The sequence below is a fragment of the Mercenaria mercenaria genome, chromosome 9 (genome assembly GCF_021730395.1).
Source record: "Mercenaria mercenaria strain notata chromosome 9, MADL_Memer_1, whole genome shotgun sequence".
Lineage (NCBI taxonomy): Eukaryota > Metazoa > Mollusca > Bivalvia > Venerida > Veneridae > Mercenaria > Mercenaria mercenaria.
Window position 1 is genome coordinate 18,426,240 of NC_069369.1, and position 25,838 is coordinate 18,452,077.

General features: G+C 35.4%; 1 protein-coding gene across 1 annotated transcript in view; it reads left to right on the forward strand.

Moving 5' to 3' along the window:
- Positions 1-446: 446 nt before the first annotated feature.
- The window catches only part of LOC123546610 (telomeric repeat-binding factor 2-like), a 51,243-nt gene continuing 25,851 nt past the window's right edge, over positions 447-25,838 (forward strand). The window contains exons 1-3 of the mRNA XM_053550931.1: positions 447-583; positions 11,467-11,569; positions 19,892-20,021. Coding sequence (XP_053406906.1) covers positions 463-583; positions 11,467-11,569; positions 19,892-20,021 — 354 coding nt within the window. The 5' untranslated portion in view covers positions 447-462. The remainder of the gene's footprint in view (positions 584-11,466; positions 11,570-19,891; positions 20,022-25,838) is intronic.

Here is a 25,838-nt window from a genome sequence, read left to right on the forward strand (position 1 = left end):
TAGGTATAATTGGTTTTAACTGTTCTTAAAATAGGGTCGCTCAAAAGCTACCTTTACCCAAAGAAGCTCTTTATTTTACCTTTACCTTCACATAGCGAATTGTCTCGATTAAATTTCAGAAAAAAATATTATCATACGTGTTATCCTTACGCTGTTTATATAGTGTGCAGGTTTTACCATTTTCATCTTCATTATTGTTAAAAAAAAGACATAGGTAATCATGCAGTTATCTTTATTGCGCCTAATTTTTTTTATAATCGTATGCATCTTTTGTACCTGACGAGATCTACCAGGGCCAAGATTTATGCAATTACACTGCTGAAATCATTTAAAACTAGCTATAGACATACATAAAATGCAAGTTTTAAATTCATTTCTGCGTAACTTTTTTGCTATCAACGAAGATACGGTACATAACGGGATCACAGGATTTTCATCACCGGAAACCAATTTTGTTAAAAAATGGCGGGAGATACAAGTCCAGTTGTAAACAAGTGGATTCTTGATTATTACACGTATTATGCATGGGAGGAGTTTAAAAGGGACCGCACAATTTCGTCTAGCACACTTGACTCTATTTCGGGTACAGATGACTTTAAATCTCACTTACTTACTGCTTTACGTATTATCATATTTGCTATTTTTCGGATAAGACCGAAATTGGTCTAAATTTATTTTCCACATTTATCAATCTTCATTACTGTCAGGCTTACTGTAATGTTCATATCACTACCATTTTTAGCTGCTTTTATGACACAACCACACACTACACCAACATTACCACAATTCAGACTGATTCTTCGTCCGGAACCTGTTCTTTAATCAAAGTACCGTGCATTCTGGATATCGACATTATAGGATAAATCCCGTTTTCCGGTATTAACCACCAATAAATGCCCATTCCCGGTTTTACGGTGAGCGGGGTATCGGCCATTATGCGGTATGGCGGTAGTGTTTAGATTATCCTTTTTTTCAAGTTTTAAACAAAGAAAATGAATTAAAATTTAAAAAGTATTGCAGATTATCATTAAACATTGTTGTAATTAAGATGTAGTAAAAATATCCTCAATGTTTACTTTATTTTTGAAATTTTATCTTTTGTTCTACACTGCCACTTCCGTGGCTCAATACCAAAGGTTTGAAATTATTCGCATTTTTCAAGGTAAACAGTTATTTTTGCAAAAAATTTGTTGCCAAGGTCGTAGAATAGTATTTCCATTGTGAGAACTTTCCTAAATCTTTATCTTCTGGCAAAAATAATCACAATTATTGTACACGGTCATTATATTGGTTTATCTCGCCAGCCCCGCTGACCCTATTTACGGAAAAGTCGGAAAACGGATTTATCCTATAATGTCGATATGGTCAATAGGCTAGAGAACTGGAATTTTACTTCTATGCATAAAGCTGCCGAAATTTACTTTGTTTCTTTTGGTAAATATAATGGGTGTTATTATCTTAATTAATTTTACCATTTCAACAAGCCATGCCCTTGCATTTATCTGCGTTTACTGTGTCTCCAAATGTGTACTCGCTGCATACTGTCCGCCATATTGGAATAATATAACTAGTATGAAGTGCTCATGGTGAGCTTTTGTGATCGCCCTGTGTCCGTAGTCGTCAGTCGTCAATCTTAATGAAACTTGGTCAGGATGTCAGGCCTCGATCTTAACCTACTTTTGCTGGTAGCCAGCAGGGCTACCAACTTGTGAAATCAAGTAGCCCGACCAGGTTTCTGGTAGTCCCGTTTTGGAAAAGAGAAAAATATATAACAGTCTTCACCTTAATTTTTTTTCAGCAATTGTCCTTTCGGGCAAGTAAGTTAAGAAAACCATTTGCCAGAAAACATTTTTAATTGCCCGAAATCATTTTGTTTATAAATAATTATGATGTATTTTAGTTTATGCTTGATTCAACATTCAGTTATTTAAATGGTAGGCAACAAACCTACCCACACTATCCATGGGCAGGCTAAGCCAACGTAAGTGGATAACCATGTTACAATATTCAAGTAACTAGCAGACAGAAATTATGGGAGAAAACTGTAGAAAAAAAGTAAGACCTATACCAGTATCTAGTTATATGCCAGGCGTGGGGTTCAAATTTGCACTACCCTTCTAAAACTTGCTTTTTTAGCCAGGGCCTTTAAAATATAGTGTAGCTGTTCAAATTTAACTGCAATAATGGATCAGCCTGGTTAGCCCCCCCCCCCAACACTCTGCCCCCAACCCCCAAAAAATGTTGTGTTTCTGGTGGCATGGCCAAAAAAAAGTAGGGTCGGTAGGTCGGTATTTGTTTTTTTGGGGTTTTTTTGCATTATGATCAAGTAAATGTAGCCTATTATCACAGTCCGGGACGACGTGGACATAATAATCGTCATCAACCCACCCGTGTTTAAAGCGAAAAAAAAAAATTAACAATTATCGGTAATTATTCTGTTGATAAACAAGTAATTGGCCTTGTTTTCATCATCAATTAAAACCCCCTCAAAGAGCTAAAATGTGTCGGTATCATGGCATCTAATGTGGAGATCAAAGGGGTTTAGTTGCCCGAGATTGTCATGGCATTACGTCATCTTTTCGCGCCATGTGACACATCACTGTCTGATCGTACGACCTCGGTTCTTTAAATTGCTGAGAAGAAATCAGTGAAAAAGTATCTTCTTTAATTTTTTTTAAAAGCGAATGCGCAATATCCCGTATAAACTGACAGGTAAATGTGTCAAACGATAATAGTAGATAGTAGATATCCTACCTCTGTGACCTATTTGCCCTCAAGGAATTTACATTATTGTTTGAAAAGAATATCTGACATAGTGTCGAGTCAAAAAAGACATGTACAGTCAAAGATTCATTTACTTAATAAACTTATTAAAAACCACAGCGACATCATACTGCTTTATTTTAAAACAATCGTTGCTTTTATTTACGTTCACGAGGTCCCGTAACCCATTCATCCGCACTTGCAGAAATTTGTTTGCCAAAAATTGTTTTACTCGATGTATTTAAATTGCTGCCGCTTTTTCATTATTTAAGATTTTTTAATTCTGTTTTTTGTACTTTCTTGTCAAAAGTCTGAATTTTATGACCATAGTATGTATTATTTATTTACTTTTAGAAATAAATAAATAATTAAGATCGCGCTGTTTGAAATTTTACAAATAATTGTATGAAACTTCGATCGTTTTTATAGAATTTTGCCTACATTTCTGTCGACATCTTATTAAAATCGTTATAGAATTCAAACTGAATTATTTCTAAAGCGGTGCTGAAAATTTGAAGCGATTATATTAAAAAACAAGAGCTGTCGGAGGACAGCAACGCTCGACTATTCAACAGCCTTGTCAATTGAATGAATACAAAAGTTGAAAAAGGGGCATAATTTTGTAAAATGCAAAGTAGAGGTATTGAACCTCTGTACTGCATGTCATATCATGACAGTGAACAAGTGTGTGAAGTTTCAATCCTTTCCAGTTTGTGGATACTGAGATACCAGCTTACATACAAAAACTTAACAAAAAACTGCTAAGTCAAAGGGGCATAATTTTGTAAAAATGCCAAGTAGAGTTATGGGACCTTCACAGTGCATGTTAGATCATGACAGTGAACAAGTGTGTGAAGTTTCAATCCATTCCAATTAGTGGATACTGAGATATCAGATTACATACAAAAATTTAACCAAAAACTGCTAAGTCGAAAAAGGGGCATAATTTTGAAAAAAAAGAGAGTAGAGTTATGGGACTTGCTTAGTGCATGTCAGATCATGATAGTGAACAAGTATGTGAAGTTTCAGTCCATTCCCATTAGTAAGTACTGAGATACCAGCTTACATACAAAACCTTAACCAAAAATTTCTAAGTCGAAAAAGGGGCATAATTTTGTAAAAAAGCAAAATAGAGTTATGGAACCTGTGCAGTGTAGATCAGTTCATCACAGTGAATAAGTGTGTGAAGTTTCAATCCATTCCCACAAGTGGTTACTGAGTTACCAGCTTACATACAAAACCTTAACCAAAAATTTCTAAGTCGAAAAAGGGGCATAATTTTGTAAAAAAGCAAAATAGAGTTATGGAACCTGTGCAATGTAAGTCAGTTTGTCACAGTGAATAAGTGTGTGAAGTTTCAATCCATTCCCACAAGTGGTTACTGAGATACCAGCTTACATACAAAACCTTAACCAAAATCGGGACGCGGACGCGGACGCCGACGCATGGGCGAGTGCAATAGCTCACTATTCTATGAATAGTCGAGCTAATGAATGCACGACAAGCGTTTTTTGTGTACGTGTCGATAAACATTTAAGTAACGGCGATACGATAGGTCGCACGTGCTCGTGGAATGGAAAATTACTGGCATGACGTTTTGATATCTTTATGATTCGCAGGTAAATTCCGGTCAATCCAGGTAATTTTTAGGGATGTAATTTCTGAATTTTGTAAAGTTACTTTATATATTGCAAATCTGAAGTCATCAATTCATGCATAAATATACGAAAGCTAGTATTTAGGATGTACATTTCAGATTCATGAAGTTCTTTTTGTAATTATTGTGAAAATTAAGGGATTTAAGTTTTGGGAAAATGGCCGACCGGTGTTATGCGGACCGAAAATATCGTTGTCATTTAAAAGGAAACATCAGATAAATCGGTGAAATTTCACGCTTTTATTATTAACATGTTTAAAAACTTAGAAGCCCGATGGACTACCCAGCTTGGGAAATTCGGTAGTCCGTCTGAAAAACTGGTAGCCTCAGGCTACCGGGCTACCGTCAAGATCGAGGCCTGGATGTTACCCAGTGTTAGACACTAACTTCTAGTCTGAAGGAGTCCACCGGACTCCTAACATTTGTAAGCTTGGAGTCCAGCTGAAATTCAATGAGTCCAAAATAATATAACAACTATTTTCGTAAATTTTAAATTTATTCTCCCATCAGTTCACAAAACATTTGGTATTTCTTTCTAAATAGCTTACATAAACGGTCAAAGATTGATTTATTTAGCTGCAACAGAGAACGACCAGCAACTGACTCCTGTAATTTGGTATGCTTCTTGGCCTGTTCTCTTTTTACATTATCTAAGTGCCCCTGGGAGGTGTTGTGCCTTTTGATTGACTCAACTCTAAGATTGGAGCAGCCAGTGACAAAACTTCCAAATTTATCGTACTTGGTACACACATTGCATTTCATTTCTTGTTTATTATTGTCAAATGTCAACCATGTATAATTTTTCTCCCATGATGACTGAAATGTCCGTTCCCTCTTACTTTCATACTCTTTTTGCTTTTCCTTTTCAGTGATTTTCTGCTTTTTTTGGCTGGGGTGGCATGTACCCGGTTAAAAAACGCTCCATGGCTTGTAAAATGTAGTATTTGACAGGTTATATTTATTGACACTTTGACCTCTGTTTACATTTGCAAGTTGTACGACGCGTACTATTTTACAATTACACCGGTAATGTGGACTGGTTATTTTAAATAATAAGCGTCTGGACGACAGTCATCTGTAAGTTTATTTGACCACCACTGAGGGAGATGCGCGCGACGATTACCATATAGATCGATATACATTTGACTATCTGTAGACACGCCTTCCACCGTTCACGGGGTGTCAAATTATACTTACCCGGGAGATGCGCGCGACGATTACCATATCGATTGATCTGTAGACACGCCTTCCACCGTTCACGGAGTGTCAAATAATACTTATTTTATATCAGGAAACGATGTTTTTGGAATATATATTTTTGGCTACTCATAATTTTAAGGAGTCCGTCGGACTGCCAGATCTCAAAATCTTGGAGTCCGAGGCAAATTTAAGGAGTCTCGGACTCTCTGACTCCCGTTAGTGTCGAACGCTGTTACCATTAATAAAATCTTGGACGAGTTCAATATTGGGTCATCTGGGATCAAAAACTAGGTCACCAGGTCAAAAAATAACACTAGAGGTCACAATTTTGGCCCAATCTTAATGAAACTTGGTCAGGAGGTTACCCTCAATAAAATCTTGGACAAGTTTGATATTGGGTCATCTGGGGTCAAAACCTAGGTCACTAGGTCAAATCAAAGGAAAAGCTTGTTAACACTCTAGAGGTCACAATTTTGGCCCAATCTTAATGAAACTTGGTCAGAATGTTACCCTCAATGTAGGGCTGTCATTGTTTGGGGCTTAGATGTATCGACGATACCGATATATCAGAAGATAAATATCGACGATACATCGATATATTGATTATTAAGTTAGATTAACGAACTATTTGTTCATATGCATACTATATACCTTCCTGTAAATGCTATTTTAAGTTTTATTGCCTACTTTCCTTATTTCTGTTTGATTGTGTTGTATTTGTATTTATGAAATAAAAGAAATACATAAAAATTAATAACATCTTTCATTTTTATTTTGCCTTCACTCCTTTTTTGCATTTATGCAAATTTACAACTTTGTGAACTTTAGTTGTTTTTTAGGGTCTGAGTGTTTATTTGGGTAGTTTTTTCTCTCTGTAAAATATCGATTTTTGAAAATGGGAATCAATAATCGATCGACAAAAAAATATCGTTGATATATCGATATCGTTTCTATCGATGACAGCCCTACCTCAATGAAATATTGGACGAGTTTGATATTGGGTCATCTGGGGTCAAAAACTTACTAGGTCACAAGGTCAAATCAATAGTAAAGCTTGTTAACACTGTAGAGGCCACATTTATGACTATATCTTCATGAAACTTGGTCAAAATGTTAATCATGATGATCTCAAAGTCCAGTTTGAATCTGGGTCATGTAGGGTCAAAAACTAGGTCACCAGGTCAAATCAAAGGAAAAGCTAGTTAACACTCTAGAGGCCACATTTATGACCATATCTTAATGAAACTTGGTCAGAGTGTTAATCTTGATGATTTATAAGTCAAGTTCAAATCTGGGTCAGATGGGGTCAAAAACTAGGTCACTGGGTCAAATCAAAGGAAAAGCTTGTTAACACTCTAGAGCCATATTTATGATCATATCTTCGTGAAACTTAGTCAGAATGTTAATCTTGATGATCTCTAGGTCAAGTTCGAATCTGGGTCATGTGGAGTCAAAAACTAGGTCACTGGGTCAAATTAAAGGAAAAGCTAGTTAACATTTTAGAGGCCACATTTATGACCATTATCTTAATGAAACTGTCTTGATGACAGTGATTTTTTTGTTCTTTTGGGAAAAGGTCCGGTACCGGATAAATTGGGAAAAATAGCGGGGTTTTTACTCAGATTGGGAATTTTTATAGTTAATTAATAACATCATTTAGCATGCTTTTTCCTTTAAATCCATGTAAATTAGCATCAAACACACAGTTTAGATGGGTAAATAATGGTGAGTGTCAATGTAACCAAGTTTTATTTCTGCAATCATCAAAATGCAAACTTAATTTGGTCATTTGGGGAATTTTTGGATGATAATTGGGAAAAAAAGATTGCATTTTTCAATTGGGAAAAGGTCCTTTTAGGGGTACTTTATAAAGAAGGAAAAAAATCGCTGGATGATCTTTAGGTCAGTAGGTCAGGTGAGCGATACAGGGCCTTCATGGCCCTCTTGTTTTGTTGTTTGGTTTCCTATAAAAGTTCATGGTCCGGACCAACCAGGGACTTTCTGGTTTTGAAAGTATATACGAACCAAAGTACTCGATGATTCTTTGGACTTTTGGCTGGACGTTGAAGTTTTAAGTTTTTCTCAGGTCACTGCCCCTAGTGTTGCTAGCATTTTCGGTCTCTGCAGGCCTTTTTGCACCAAGAAACATGCTATTTTCATCTCCATTTCTGCAGAACTTTGCCAATTACAGGTCAAAATGAAAACAAATATTACCTAGATGTTTACTTAGATATCCGATAATTACTTTTGTATAGAGCGACAAGCGTCTATAAGCAGTCACGTGATAATTGGTAAATTAACTGCCCCAAAGGAGTTTTTAAAGAGTAAAGGACAGTTTGAGCGAATTCCCCAATTTTTGAACTTGATCGTGAAAATATTCGAGTGCCATGATTTTCTACTCGCATTTTTTTATTCTTATTCGAATTTCACGACGTTAAATTCGATCCCTCTTCCTACCCAAACGCACTATGAATTAACGTTCAGGGGTCCAGTGTACGAAATTCAGATTTGAATCCACTAGCCCGTTCGGGCTACCAGATAGGAAATTTTCCAAGCCCGACACCAATTTCACTAGCCCGAACTATAACACCTTAAAATACTTAATTTTTGCACCATAAAAAATTTTGTTTTACAGACAGTCTCTGTGCATGTTTGAAGGAATAAAAAAGACATACAGTACAATCCATGTTTGCCATGTTTTCGAAAAATTTTAACTCTTAAATACTCCAGTCCATATCAGCATCGCCAGAGTCCAAATTTGAAAAGCATCGAACATGACACTCCTTGCCAAACGAAATCTAAACTGTAATGCCCGATTTTTTAGGATCAGCTCTGGCCAATTACTGCTACTCGACTGTTGACAATTTGCAAGATGTAAAAATGAGTGCTGAATACACACATACACACACGCTGATAGCAATATTAATTTAAGCTCCGCCTACTGCAGGTAGTTGTGAGATTTTCGCGAGAAGTGTGAAAGCTAATCAAATTATCCGTTACACTAGAGGTGATTGTATTCAGCCAATTAGCGCTGGGGTTACGTCTTTGACACTTTGCGTTTGATTTGTCAACACATGAGAGTGCAAAAAAACCAACAATAATTCAATAAGCGTTCCTCAGTCTGGACGATGCGTGATGCCTTCTTAGTGTTTATTAATGGAGATCATATGAAATCGTGATGCTATACTCGTTTAATTAGCATGATCTTTTAAAGAAATTAGGAAAATTCGGTAGCCTGGTCGGGCTTGTATCTGCGGAAAATCGGTAGCCCAAGCTGAAATTTGGTAGCCACGGGCTATCGGACTACTGCGAATTTCGACCGTAATATAGGGTGATGTACTATGTAACAAATCTTGATTTCCTCGCAAAAGTTCATAGCAAATTTCTTCAGCTCTAACAGTGATTAACCTTCCAGATTTTAGCCCTATCTCGCGAGTGTTCATAGCAAATTTCTTCAGCTCTAACCTTCCAGATTTTAGCCCTCTTGGATACCCCATTACATCATACTCTAATTATCCCCCCGCCAAAGGCGAAGGGGATATTAGAAATGCTCTCCGTCCGTGCGTGCGTCTGTCCGTCCGCAACGATCTTTGTCCGGAGCATAACTCCAAAAGTACTGGAGGGATTTTCTTCAAACTTCATACACTGATAGAACACATTGGGAGGAAGTGCAGTGTACAAGAAGAATAAATCTACCTTGCCTGTTTTTTGAGTTATTCCCCTTTATCTTGTTTTCTTAAAAAAATTTGTCCGGAGCATAACTGCAAAAGTACTGGAGGGATTTTCTTCAAACTTCATACACTGATAGAACACATTGGGAGGAAGTGCAGTGTGCAAGAACAATAACTCTGCCTTGCCTGTTTTTTAGTTATTCCCCTTTACCTTATTTTCTTAAAAAAAATTTGTCCGGAGCATAACTTCAAAAGTACTGGAGGGATTTTCTTCAAACTTCATACACTGATAGAACACATTGGGAGGAAGTGCAGTGTGCAAGAACAATAACTTTACCTTGCCTATTTTTTGAGTTATTCCCCTTTATCATATTTTCTTTAAAAAAATTTGTCCGGAGCATATCTTCTTCATGCATGGAGGGATTTTGATATATCTTGGCACAAATGTTCACCACCACAAGGCGGAGTGTCAGGTGCAAGAACCAGGTCCCTAGGTCTAAGGTCAAGGTCACACTTAGAGATCAAATGATACAAGAATGAAAACCTTGTCCGGAGCATTTCTTTTTCATGCATAGAGGGATTTTAATATAACTTGGCACAAATGTTCACCACCACAAGACGGAGTGTCATGCGCAAGATCCAGGTCCCTAGGTCTAAGGTCAAGGTCACACTTAGAGGCCAAAGGTCAGATACAAGAATGACTTTGTCCGAAGCATTTCTTCTTCATGCATGGAGGGATTTTGATGTAACTTGGCACAATTATACACCATCATGAGACGAAGTGTCATGCGCAGTTCCCTTCTTTAGAATTACTTCCCTTTGTTGTTACTTTAAATAGCTTTTAGTGTAACTTTTTCATTACTAGTGGTAGGGAAAAATCGAGACCACTTTTCTGTAGTACAACATGCATGCTACATCCAATTTTGAGGTGTATTTTGACCAATCTCTACCTGGTAAAGATTTTTATGTGGATTTACAATTTTTTAAATTTTTTTTTTTAAGATTAACTTCCCTTAGTTGTTACTATAAATAACTTATATTGTAACAACTTTATAATTTACCGTAGGGAAAAAATAAGACCACTTTTCTGTGGTACAACATAGATGTTACTTCCCAATTTTAGGTGTATTTTAAGGTATCTCTACCTGGTAAGGAATTTTTTGTGGACTTAGAAAAACAAAAGACTTACAATGATTACTAAACAACCACAAAATTAAAATTCAGTTTGCAAATACAGCTGCTAGAGTAAAGAAATTGCTGTGACAGGCGTATATTGTTACATTCTGGCACTCTTGTTCCCTGTTAGCTTTCCATTCCTTCTTTTTACAGTAGCCATATAGAAAAACATCATAGCTATACTGTTCTTGAAAATTAATAAAATTTAGCAGTAAACCACCTCACCACTGACTTATTCTTTCTTTCACATCTTTAAAACCCCAGATGCAGACCACAACTAAACGGTTCTTCAAAGCTTTCCCCAAAATTAATATTTTGAGACACTAACTTGCCAGGAACTTTAGCCTTCAATTATAATATGCCCGGCGGGGGGATTAGCCATGTCTAACATGGCTCTTGTCTTAGTAATGGTGTTTCCAGATGCACATGCGCAGTACGATTACTACCAGTAGGCATTGCAAACATGGCAGCCTCCATGAATGAGTGACTCTTTTACTATGTTTTAAATTATGTTTTTTGATGTTTTTCTAATATTTTTAAGGGTTTTCACACCAATTGTGGATGGGTCCGATTGTGAAAGACCGTTTGCAATAATTTATTGTGAACGGGTCTGATATTCGGTACCACTTATATAAGGAAAAAAATCGCTGCAAAGAATTTAAAATTTACTTTTAAGAAAAGGTGTTCTTAAATGCTCCCAAAATGCCCCAGAATTCAGGAAATGAAGCACTGAATTTAAAAAAAATTCGGGGAAAGGGGGGCAGCCCTAGCTGCCTACCTACTTTTCTATTTCAGCCTGTTCAACAAAAACTTATTTATCATCAGTAGGTGAGGCCAATACCCATAACTTCTTACATTCGTATTTGCCTTGCATTTAGCATTTATAGATGAGCATTGGCTCCCACAATGCTTTTATTGGACTGTGAAGTTGAGGTTTTATACTCAGTCTGTTACAGTAAAAAAGCTGTGACTCTGTAAAGGTCGAATTGTACATTGCAGGTATTCTGAGCAAAACCTGGGAGGGAGATGAACAAGGGAATGACAAAAAACTATTTTTGACAATATTGTCACGGCTCAAAGATGGTTCTGATATACATATGCGGTGAGTAAGGCTTAATTGTCCTATTTAAAGTGACACTTCATAGTTCCATGATATTTTGTTTGTAAAAATATGATAAACGTAGTTTGTAAAGTCATTGTTACGTACTGCAGTATGTCTTAAATTTTGGCAAAATTGGTCAAGAAATTCATGCATGATTGAAAAATAACAGAAAAATACCCAACTATTTATAACTGGACATAATTTATGCATCTACATTTTGTAGTTTGTATATGCAAATAAGTTTGGGTTTTTAAATTCAGCTAGACTGCAAAACAAAAGTCGGAGAGAAAAAAGCAACTAAACTTAAATGAAAAGAATAACGAAGAATAATTTGGATAAGGTAAAATAGCACAGCTGAGATCCTGTCTCAGTTTAGCAAAAAATTATGATTATTCATATAATGGGATGATTGGACATGCCTGAAGTTAATACGTAGCTAATTTTGGTTTTCAGTTATCAAATTTGTTAAAAAGTGACTGATGGAAGTTCCTATGAGTGAATAAAGTTGACATTGAAACTTGTGTGTTTTATTTTCAGGAAGTTCTGATAATTGTTAGTATTTTTAGCACCACTATACAAAGTATGGAGAACTGTCCTACTCGACCCGGGGTCGGCGTCCTTCCGTGTCCGCACCTTGGTTAAAGTTTTGATGCACTTTCTCTTTATCTCTCTAATTATAATACTAATTACTTGATGGATTTGTTTCAAACTTAAAATGCAGTGTTTTCCCTTGACTTTTGAAAATGAGGGTCATTTTGACCCCCCAGTGTTTCACATCTGGGGTTCATTTCCAAATTTTGGGGGTCATACACCAGATATACTTTAGTATTTTGAATAAAATTTTGTTTTACTTATACTAGTGATTATACAGATTAGAGTGTTTCCTCATATTTGTCACAGAATAAAATGATAAAAACAGCTGATGTTTGACTTTTTATTTATATATGTGCTAAAATAGGTTTTAGTACTTTTACCAGGCAGTGATAGTAGAAACAGGTGATCTAAGACTAACTCAAACACATTACACAATTCGTGCCACGTAAATGACCAGCCATTTTGAAATAAAAGTATGGGAGTGTTTTTTGCTGGGACCCTTTGTTTCAGATGAATCTGAATCGCTGTCCGTGTTGTGATTTGAACTGCTGGGTCCTACTGTACTTGCTGCTGGCAACGTCATAAACATCGTCAGCTTGCTTTGCTTTTGAGCCATTTTTAGCTCGACTATTCTAAGAGTAGGGGAGCTATCCTACTCGCCCCGGTGTCGGCGTGAGCATTAGCGTCACACAAATGTTAAAGTTTGCGTACCACCCCAAATATTTTCAAAGTCCATTGAGATATTGCTTTCATATTTTGCATACTTGTTTACCATCATGACCCAAGTCTGTAAAAAGGAGGAGGCAACTCTATCAAGCATTTTGACTGAATTATGGCCCCTTTTCGACTTAGAATTATTGTTAAAGTTTGCGTACCACCCCAAATATTTTCAAAGTCCATTGAGATATTGCTTTCATATTTTGCATACTTGCTTACCATCATGACCCCAGTCTGTTAAAAGGAGGTGGCAACTCTACCAAGCATTTTGACTGAATTATGGCCCCTTTTCGACTTAGAATAAATGTTGGAGTTTGTGTACTACTCCAAATATTTTCAAAGTCCATTGAGATATTGCTTTCATATTTTGCATACTTGTTTAACATCATGACCCCAGTCTGTAAAAAGGAGGAGGCAACTCTATCAAGCATTTTGACTGAATTATGGCCCCTTTTCAACTTAGAATATGCTTATTGTAATGTTAAAGTTTTACTCATTGCTTATGTTATACTATCAAGCACTGAGAATAGTCAGGCGCGCTTTCCACTGACAGCTCTTGTTTAGCTCACCAGTCACGAAGTGACAAGGTGAGCTATTGTGACCGCTTGATGTCCGTCATGCGTCATCAGTCGTGTGTCGTCCATCGTGCGTCAACAATTTCTAAAAAAAATCTTCCTGAAAACCACTGGGCAGAATTACACCAAACTTCACAGGAATGATCCTTGGGTGGCCCCCTTTCAAAATTATTCAAAGAATTGAATTCCATGCGGAACTCTGGTTGCAATGGCAACCGAAAGAAAAAACTTAAAAAATCTTCTTATCCAAAACCACAGGGCCTAGGGCTTTGATATCTGGTGTGTAGCATCATCTAGTGGTCCTCTACCAAAATTGTTCAGGTTATCCCCCTAGGATCAAATATGGCCCCGCCCTGGAGGCCACATGGTTTATATAGACATATATAGGGAAAACTTTGAAAATCTTCTTGTACAAAACCACATGGCCTAGGGCTTTGATATTTGGTATGTAGCATCGTCTAGTGGTCCTCTACCAAGATTGTTCAAATTATCCCTCTAAGGTCAAATGTGACCCTGCTATGGCTGTCATCGATAGAAACGATATTGATGTATCAACGATATTTTTTGGTCGATCGATTATCGATTCCCATTTTCAAAAATTGATATTTTACAGAGAAAAAACTGTCTAGTTAAACTCTCAGACCCTCTAAAACAACTTTTTCTGCCTGCTAAAATGTGCCATAAGTAACGGAAGTTGTCAAAAAAGGTCATGTCTAAACTTGTACCATAGCAGTCTTTTCCCACCAGCCAGCACTACCCGTATGGGTAGAAGTAAAAAGGGCTCAACTTCAGAATCTATTTGCAAAAGGTTTTGTTGTCCTGTTTGTCCTGTCTTGAAAGGTCGCTCCGTTGTTTGTACATATAAAACCATATTTATAGTGTATATACTGTTTTCGTATAGCTGATCAAACTCAGTAAAAGGTACAGAAACAAAAAAACATGTGGTGCCAGCACCGAATGTAAGTGCAAGGTAAAAATTAGACAGGCTATGAAACAGGCTAACAAATTAATAAAAACATGTAAATAAATAAATTAATTATTTTGATAAATAAATAGAAATCTGTGGAAGAGAAATGTAGAATTTTTGCTGTTTGAAACCCAACTCCAGTGCCTGGTATTATAAGTTCACAAAGTTGTAAAGTAGGATAAATGCAAAAGAGGAGTGAAGGCAAAATAAAGATGAAAGATTTTATTAATTTTCATTTATTGTATTTATTTCATAAATACAAATACAACATAATCAAACAGTAATATGAAAAGTAGGCAATAAAACTAAACATAACATTAACAAGAAGGTATAAAGCATGCACATGAAAAAACAGGTTGCTAATCTAACTTAATTATCAATGTATCGTCGATATTTGTCTTCCGATATATTGGTATCTTCGATATGCATAAGACCCAATCAATGACAGCCCTAGGCCCCGCCACGGGGTCACATGGTTTATATAGACTTATATAGGGAAAACTTTGAAAATCTTCTTGTACAAAACTACATGGCCTAGGGCTTTGATATTTGGTATGTAGCATCATCTAGTGGTCCTCTACCAAGATTGTTCAAATTATCCACCTATGGTCAAATATGGCCCCGCCCTGGCGGTCCCAAGTTTTACATAGACTTAAATAGGAAAAAAAAGTTTAAAAATCTTCTTGTTTGAAACCACAAAACTTAGACCTTTGATATTTGGTTTGTAGCATTGTCTTATGGTCCTCAACCAAAATTGTTCAGATTGTACCCCTTGAGTGAAAAGAGGCCCTGCCTTGGGGGTCCCAAGTTTTATATAGACTTATATACGCCTCAGTCACAATCAAATGCATTTTTTTGTTTCACTTGGGGTCAAAAATAAAAGTTTGTAAAACTCTTTTATTTTGAAATGTTAATTTACCATATACCTTGGTTCTACAAAAACAATGGTAGTTGTCGCTGTCTGATAGTTCGACAATATATTTTTTTCGATATAAAGATGAATCTTCAGGGAAAAAATAAAACAGACATGACCATTTTTAAAGGACTGTTTTATTCAAATAACTCTTTGAGACCCAACAAAATTGTTACCACATGATAAGGTACATAAAAGTAATGTAGAAAACCCAAAAAACTAATAAATTACACAAAGATTTGTAGTTATTATCTTCTTTTGAAGTTCAAAATTCTAGAAATTTTTGTTTTCTACTTGCTTTCAGTTTTTGCATACCTTTTGAAATGCATTTATTCAACTCAAATATGTTATTTTCTAAAAATTCAGTCATTTCTCTTTAAATAATGGTCTCATTTTTGTGATTACGACTATGTTTGGCAGAGATATCGCAATTTTAAAATGAAAGCCAAAATTTACCCAAAAAGTCTACGGACAAGACATCATCGCTAAGTGCTTTCTACATAGGTTTTAGAAGACAGTATTTTAGTTCTGTTGAACTTTTTATGTTTAAAATGATCAAGAACAAGTAAATAACAAACAAATTTAAGAAAAAATGTATAATTGACGGTCTTCGGAATGTGTCTTCGAATAATTGAAGGATTTGAATAACTGTGACTAAATCAAAATGTCATTATGTGACAAGTTCTGTGCTATTGCTTACATAAATTAGGACTAATTGTTTTCATATTTCACTATATACTAAAAATAATGATACTTGGAAGATCCTTACTGAAATAGGCTGTTAAAAATCTCCTTCAGCTAAGTGTCTACGGACAAGACATTTGACCATAATTTCTGTCTAAAAGACAGATAGAGTAACAATGTTTCTGATCAATGCTCATGCATTTAATGGGCTTAAGAACTGACCTTGCAGCCTGTTATGTACACCATTTAGACTATGTTTATTTATCCGTAATAACTTTTAACCTTAACTAAACAAAATAAACCACAATCTTCCTGAAATTGGATGGTGGAAGAAACCACCTGACTAGACTTTGTTGAGGCAAATTATTTACATGCTGTTATCAACCATATCAATCAAGAAATGGTAAAAAAGTATAAACACAAAGTTTAACATGAAGAACTCTATGAGTTCATCTAAACATGTTCATTAAAGTAGAAACATTAAAAAAGTAGTAAGAACTTGTTAAACTTATAGCTGAGAACAACATCTTAAAAAGATTACAACTGTGTCTTAAATGGAAAACTAATGAAACAAACTCCCTTGCTGACTGCTTAAATAGCTGTATGTTGTAAAATACTTATATGACATTTATTCTGTGAGGTCCATATATATATATATCGTACTAATATTTTAAGTAGTCCTGCAAAATAAAATTCCTGTGAATTTTAACCTGTTTACAGAATAATTAAATGTTCACTGTGATAAGTTTTTATCACTTAGTTTTGAGTCAGCTAATGACTTACATATTATGCTTTTTTCTTAAAATTCCCAAGATACATTCTCTTTTTCTAGCCAGATATATTTTTGATTAATATTGACCTTTTTCCATTATATAAGATAGTATGACCGGAGATAAAGTTTTTTAACTATCTTTTTATCACATTTGCTTCTTTTTTTCATGTTATCACCTATATTAATATTATTTTCTTGGAAAAATACTGGAACAAATGTTAGTAACTCCAATCGTAAATCAAACTATGATTTCAAAATTCTAGACCTCTGCCTCTGATGCATGTGGGGAAGTTGGCAGTAACTTGCAGAGAACATGTTTGTACAGTACAGAATCAATTAACAATTGTTAAGTTACATAACTGAAATTCTGTTGAAAAAGGGCATTAAACCCCCTAAAAACAAACAAATCTAAATAGCTCTCATTTTTGAAAGGGAGAAAGCTGCAAGGAGACTATGGTAATCACTAGTAAATTGCTTGTAATTTCTTTTTTAAGATGATTTAAACTGCTTCAATTTTATGTGATTTCAGTCTGTTACAGAATAAAAGTTGATAGGCAGATGAATAGAATGAAATCTTGAAAACCAATCACCATTATATCTTGGCCCTGAAGAGCACAGAAATATGCCATCTTGAGTGGATTATAACAAAATGTTTAAGTTGAAAGTGGACAGCCCACACCATGTCTAACAATAGATCCATACTCCACTAGAATATGACCAAATGTCAAATGATTTTGCTTCTATCTTCTCATTCTTTCTGTTTTACTACTAACTTGTAAAAGATTGTTTTTTTTTTGCATTTCAGAGTCTCTTGATTTATTTCAAAGAACTCTTGATATATTTCTAAGGTCCAGTGCTGGTTTTTATTGAAAACAGAAAATATATTGAATAGTATTCGCGTAATGTCTTGTCCATAGACACCCTCATTGCATGCCTTGTTTTTGCCATAACAAAGGGAGGGTTAGAAAGAAATGTATTATTCCTTTTTTGATAGCTTTTAACATTTATATAAGTCATGTATAAGATTAAAACATATTCTATATCCATTGTACTTCTTAGATTCAGATTGTACACACAAGAATAAATGGGTAACATTTTGCATTTGGAAGAAGTAAGTTTCATTAGAAATATATTTATTCTATATTTTATATAAACATTAAGTGTGGTGTATCATTGAAACTTGATAAATAGCTCCAGTATGATTTTATAAATGATATTTGTCAAAAAACCTTCGTTTCTTTAGTGTCTACGGACAAGACATGTGTCTACGGACAAGACATTTTGCAATTCAACAACTATTTATATCTATATAACCCAGTTTAATTCCGTCTAATGTTTATCAACTTAGACACTATCCTAGCAGCTTTCATACCAACAGTGATTAAACTCTAATATTGTATCCTTCACAAAGAAAATAGGTGTCTACGGACAGGACAAAAAAATTGGCGCATTTATCATTGTCTGTTCAGAGTCAAATTTGAGGAGATAAGAAACTTCCACCTGAAAGAATGCTATTATTTTCAGAAGAAGGTAGACTGAAGTTCACACAGAGACAAATAAGACAGTAAAAAAAGAATTATTTCATAATGAAATCACATTATCTGATATGGGGAAGAGCAAAAAGGCAAAATATATAACAAAACGGTCATGTCAGTCTTCAGTACATATCTTCTGTTGTGGGTGACATAGACAGTTGAAATAACTTGCAGCTGAAAGAAGACGAATTTTCCTGTAAACCAAACAGCACAAAAAGGTCTTGCTGGTTCAGGTTTTAATTAAAGTGAAAAGACAAAAAGCACATTTTTTAAGGTGAAACAATATAACGCTGAATTTTGGCCTTTTTTCTGTTATTGGACAGCATGGCGTTCGTTTTATATGTACATCAGCTACCTGATAGTAGTTTTACCTGCAACTGGGTAGTGATATGTAACTCCTGAAGTGCCGAAGACAGAATATATAAACATGCACTTTTAAATTTGGGTGTATAACATGGAGCACCTAAAAAGTATGCATTTGATTGTGACTGAGGCGATAGGAAAAAGCTTTAAAAATCTTCTTGTCTGAAACCATACGACCTAGGCTTTTGATATTTGGTATGATGCATTGTCTAGTAGTCCTCTACCAAAATTGTTCAAATTATGCCCCTGGGTCACTTAGTGATTATGTGAGTTATATAGGAAAAATACTTAAAAAATTAACTCAGTAGGTAAGAGCGTTGGTCTATGGATCGCGGGGTCGCGAGTTCGATCCTCGGGCGGGGCGTATGTTCTCCGTGACTATTTGATAAACGACATTGTGTCTGAAATCATTAGTCCTCCACCTCTGATAATTCATGTGGGGAAGTTGGCAGTTACTTGCGGAGAACAGGTTTGTACTGGTACAGAATCCAGGAACACTGGTTAGGTTAACTGCCCGCCGTTACATGACTGAAATACTGTTGAAAAACGGTGTTAAAACCAAAACGAAAAAATATTTCCAAGACTGTTTAGTTATAATTACCTGATGACCCCGAGTAATATGATGTCACTTGACTGTGACCTTGACCTACTGACCTACTTTCTTGTTTTTTAAGATACAACCTTGAAATTTTGATGACATACACAGTTTTGCACACAAATCATAAAGCTGAATTTCATTGACCATGAATGTGACCTACTGACTTTCTTAATATTTTATCATCAGTTTGACATTTGAAACATGTAGCTCATATTACTCAGGTGAGTGATCCAGGGTCATCATGACCCTCTTGTATTTTTAGTAAACAGCAGACTGGTACTACTGATATTAGCGAGCAGCGATAACAACCGTTACAAAGCGTTAATTAGTCGAAGTATCAGACTGGGTATTAAATTTGTGAAATGTGAATCGACGCAAATATAGAAAGTCAGTCTGCATATAATTATGAAACTTAAAGTACATTTTCAGGAAATCTTTCTTTGTAAAATTACTCCTAGTCAATTTCAGATTTTACAATTTTACTCTTTCACAAAAAAATATGATGAGTAAATACTCATTAGCCAAAACAAATTATGTGGAGCCCTGTTCCAAAACATTCACATATGAAATGGGACATAAAATAAATGTATGTTTGTTTGAACAGGTATGACGAATCATGTGATGATACTCCATTAGAAGATCTTATACCACATTTTACAAACCTAGTCTACCTTCAGATAGATAACAAGCTACAGAAAGAGGGAGAATTGCTTTTTACAGTCATCAAATATGAGGTAATATAAACATCCATTCAGCCGTATTACTTATTATGTAGGAGAGTTTTTAAGAGATGTGTTTTTGGGGCGGTGCGTAAGCTCCGCCTCCAATGGAATTAAGACGGGAAAATGAAAGCCCGTCACTTCTTAGTGCAAAACGGCAAAGCGCATCCACTTTCTACATCCTCTCATAAAGAAGAGCACCTAAAACAAAGCGGATGAATATGACCTATATTGCGGCTATTTTAGACTTGTCTGGTTTCCGTCGCACTATGTATTTTAATACGACAGTGAAGGAGGGGCCGGTAAACCAGACTATTTTTACACTCTGACGTCATGAGGGAAAACCCCACTTGGTTCTAAAAATATATACAAGTCAGTGACTTGTAGCCTGGCGGACTACTTTTTAAATTTTTTTCTTAAAACGACGCCATCTTGTTCTTTCCAATAACTGCAAAAAAACATATCTACGCGATTATTATTATAAACTGGACTTTTATTAGGTTCGTGAGACCATGGTACAAATGTATAGTGTATGCATACCGTATTTGCAATTACTACATAAAAGTTTTTATAACGGAAACGCTTGAGGAAACGGAAAGTGACTCATGTTAGAATTTGTTCAGGATTTTAGCTTTCTGCAATTCAAATTAGGAAGATATTGCATCTGGAATGGAGTGTTATTGAATTAAATCATCGAGGATACGGGTTGCCTATTTGTTCTGTCAAGCGGCGTAATGGCGTGTGTATAAGTCACGTCGTTTGTTTGCTTGGTGAAGATGGGTAATTCGGTAAACAACTGAACTTCGGACAAAATTTAGCATGGCAGCAAATCAAAATTATTCAAAAATGTTAAGCAGAACAGAGAGGTCGGGCAAAAAGCTAAACAAGGTTAGCGTTTGTTTATCAGCTCATATTTTTAGTCTATCAATAAGACCTGACATAACCTATTTTAACATTTTGACGTCTATCGGTTATGTCCAGTCTTACAAATCGGATCGCCATTTATAACATGTAGCCAGAAGTGAACACACATCATGTCGCCTTTATTCTTCAAATTACGAACAACATAACCCAATCCGAAGTGAAAGAACACTACTTACACCGAAAATAATCCTTTTTTCAACTGCATATGTGGCTAATTACAGAATAAAAGTTACTCTTTATGTATAAATATTGAGTTGTTTCTTTCAACTGTATGTATCGCTGTGTTACATGGTGTGCAACATTGCCGGTCTATTCCGAATGTTGTGTAAATACAATTTATTTTGAGAATCAATTTTAGACGAAATATTTTCGCTCTAAATCAATAATCTCAATTGGCAAATAGTTCATGTTGTTTTTCGTCTAAGTCGCATCTAAATATATTATAACCTGCTGCATTATGCTTGGAAAATGGCGGAATGTGTATTGAAAACTGTACACAATTGGCATACATTGGATATAAGGGTTTTTAAAGGTAAATTTAAACGATATATTACTAGAATATGATAAAAAACGGTAGGCTAAACTGTTTAAATCTGCGTACATCATATATTTTACGTTTGAGAAAATGCTACATTCTACATATTAGGGCCCTTTTAGACGTTACAATGCAGATTAAAAATGAAATATAAAATAATGAATGTTGAAGGTAAAATGAGCATGTACACATCTAATATTTTGGACTACTCTTATTTTATAATATTCTTGATTTATTTCAAAGGCTCTATTCAATAATTTATAGATAGATAATAAACGGTTTGACGTATCAATCTTCAGATTTTTATGTAAGGTAGCAGGGGTGGCAAAATCTGATTTTGACTTGTTTGTCCTTTTTGTCAGTTGCTATTTTGTACTTGTCCGTATAGTAGTTATATAGTAAATTCTAGTCAAATTAGACTCGTCTGTACAAGCTTTGGGACAACCTGGGCAATACGGACAATTGAATTTGCCACCCCTGGATAGTCAAATGTATTTGATGATGATCATGAACGAGCATTAAATTACATCGTCAAAGGTAGTTGTTCTTTGAAAGTCAACAGGTGTACGGCTCCAGTCGCATTCGGTTTAATAATTACAAAACGCACATTTTTACAAGTTGGTATCCAATCAATTGGACCTTATTCTGTTAGTGTACAATGAAAAACAAATTGTTTGTGCAACAAATACCACTCCAATTAACTGTATCCTGTCGATTTGCCATTTTCGGAATCGATAATAACTTATCGGTAGGTATTCCGTAAACCACATGACCGATTTTTGGTTTCACAACCTTTTCCATGTCGAATTAAATCTTAATTAAGAAAGAAATCAACTATTGTTTGTAGCCACAGTCTTTCCTTATCAAATAGGATAGATCACCCTGACGTCACGCATCAACACCTGTTTATCTGGTGGTGGGCAAAAAAATAATTTTACATTGTTTGTGTATGGGATTAGAATTTTTAATACTTAATAATTTCGTTCATTTTTAGATATTAAAAAATCAAAAAAGTTTCGAAATGCTAACGATATTCATGTTTCGTTATTCAAATATCTTTTGAAAATGAATAACCGTTTTAAATGTCATATGATTTAAATAGCGCTGTAGATGCCCTCAACTTTTACGACACCATAAGTTATTTTACACTAACAACTTCTTTCCATAAACAGGGTTCGAATTTAAGCTTGCATACTCGTGAAATGCGAGTGCAAATTTCAAACTGCAAGGTGAGATTTCAGACACCAGCATTTTTTTGCGAGTGAAAATTTTTGGCCGAATAATGTGCATTTCTAACGGTCGTCTCGATCTTACACTGTTCTTTCTTTCGGAGCACTCTTTCATCTTTCGTCGTGAAAGGACGTTTACACTCGATACATGTTCTGTGCGCATGTCTTTTCAACTGCTGACAAGTACCTGTGCCAATTTTGATGACGTTTACCGTATCCGGCGGTTTTTAGCTCGACTATTCGAAGAATAAGTAGAGCTATCCTACTCACCACGGCGTCGGCGTCACACCTTGGTTAAGTTTTTCGTACCAGTCCACATTTTGACAAAGTCTTTTGAGATAAAGCTTTGAAACTTTCAACACTTGTTTACCATCATCATGGCCAGTTATAGGCAAGAGCACATAACTCCATCAAGGATTTTGGCTGAATTATGGCCCCTTTTGACTTAGAAATCATGGTTAAGTTTTTCATACCAGTTCATATTTTGACAAAGTCTTTTAAGATAAAGCTTTGAAACCTTCAACACTTGTTTACCATCACCATGGCCAGTTATAGGCAAGAGTACATAACTCCATCGGGGATTTTGGCTGAATTATGGCCCTTTTCGACTTAGAAATCTTGGTTAAGTTTTTCGTACCAGTTCATATTTAGACAAAGTCTTTTGAGATAAAGCTTTGAAACTTTCAACACTTGTTTACCATCACCATATCCAGTTATAGGCAAGAGCACATAACTCCATCAAGGATTTTGGCTGAATTATGGCCTTTTTTGACTTAGAAATCTGGGTTAATATTTCGTACCAGTTCATATTTTGACAAAGTCTTTTGAGATAAAGCTTTGAAACTTTCAACACCTGTTAACCATCACCATGTCCAGTTATAGGCAAGAGTACATAACTCCATCAAGGATTTTGGCTGAATTATGGCCCCTTTTGACTTAGAAATCTTGGTTAAGTTTTTCGTACCAGTTCATATTTTTTGTAAAGTGTTTGACATATGGCTTTGAAACTTTTATCACTTGTTTTGTATAATAGTCTCTATCTGTAGGAAAGAGAACATATTAACTCTGTCATCTATTTTGGCTGAATTATGGCCCTTTTTGGACTTTGAAATTGGTTCTGTTTTCATACAAGTCCATGTTTTGTCAAAACTATTTGACATATGGCTTTAAAACTTTGAACACTTGCTTATCATTATGATTTACATCTGTAGGCAAGAGTACATAACTATTTTGACTGAATTATGGCCCTTTTTGGACTTTGAAGTTGGCTCATATATTGCCATTTAGTGCAAGACTTATCGAAATCAAAGTAATACAGGAACATTGTTTGTCTAATCTATTTATTTCTTTTGTCTGAATATCCGTGGAAATATTTTGACCCCATTCTTCAATCAATTCTTCGAATAGTCGAGCGCGCTGTCATCAGACAGCTCTTGTTTTGGTAATCTATTAATAAGTTACTATTTATATAGCGCAAATACGATTGGCTGGATTTGTCACGTGGAAAGTAACATGTTGCGGAAAATGCAAGTTGTTTTTCATTTAGCAAGTTAAAAAAATACCACTTGCGAAAAAATGCAAGTAGAAAATCAGGCTAAATTCGAACCCTGATAAATGGCATTTTTTCCCAATCTGAACAGTTATCACGCAGAAATTTTCACACTTTTGAGCAAGTCTCAATGAAACTTAGTCAGAATGTTACCCTTAATAAAACTTTTGATGAGTTCTTGATTGGGTCATCTTAGCTCTAAAACTAGGTCACCAGGTCAAATCAAAGGGAAAGCTTGTAAACACTCTAGAGGTCAAATGTTTGGCCCAATCTTAATGAAACTTGGTCAGAATGGAACCCTCAATAAAATCTTAGAAAAGTTTGACATTGGGTCATCTGGGGTCAAAATCTAGGTTACCAGTTCAAATTAAAGGAAAAGCTTGTTTACACTCCAGAGGTCACAATTTGGGCCCAATCTTAATGGAACTTGGCCAGTATGTTACCCTCAATAAAGTCTTTGACGAGTTTGATATCAGGTTATCTTGGGTCAAAACTAGGTCACCAGTTCAAATTAAAGGAAAAGCTTGTTAACACTGTAGAGGCCACATCTATGACTATATCTTCATGAAACTTGGTCAGAATGTTGATCTTAAAGATCGTAAGGTCCAGTTTGTATCTAGGTCATCTAGAATAAAAAAAACTAGATCACCAGGTCAAATCAAACGAAAAGCTAATTTACAATAAATAGGCCACATTTATGAAAATATCTTAATGAAACTTAGTCAGAATATCAATTTTGATATTCTTTATGTCAATTGCAAATTTGGGTGAGGTGGGGTAAAAAACTCGGTCACTAGGTCAAATCAAAGGAAAAGCTTATTGAGGCCACATTTATGACTGTATCTTCATGAAACTTTGTCGGAATGTTAATCTTGGTGATCTTTAGGTCAAGCTCGAACTTGGGTCATGTCGGGTCAAAAACTGGGTCACCGGGTCAAATCAAAGGAATAGCTAGTTTACACTTTAGAGACCACATTTATGACCATATCTTAATGAAACTTGGTCAGAATGTTAATTTTGATAATCTTTAGGTCAGTAGCTCAGGGGAGCGATACATGGCCTTCATGGCCCTCTTGTTTATATTTTCTCTGACTCGCTTAATAAATTTAAATTTATATGACAGTAACCTAATATTCTCGATTTATTACATATTTGACGTTGCAGGAGTGTAATACAGCCATTAAATAAAAACGATACTACACTATTGTAATAAAGCTTTGACATTGACGTGATTTATAGTATAGGCGACGTCGGTCAAATAGACTTGTTTATATAGCAGAAGAAAGTCGAATATTTGGTGTTTCGACAAGAAAGGCTAACATGTGATAAAAAGAATTCATCTTACATTTGTGACTATCCACGTTGAATTTATTAAACTCTTTGAATATAATTGATAAAATGTGGTGTTTCACATTTTATCATGCAATCTATCTTATATTTGGCGTGAGTGTCATCGTCGGTCAGACGAAGTCTCTTGCGCAAACCACAGGTTCCTATCTCAATATTTGACTTTCATCTAAGAATGTTACAAAAACAGCTGAAATGCACTGCCCCATCAGTACTCTCAGTGCTTTGATTTAACCTGGATCAGAGCT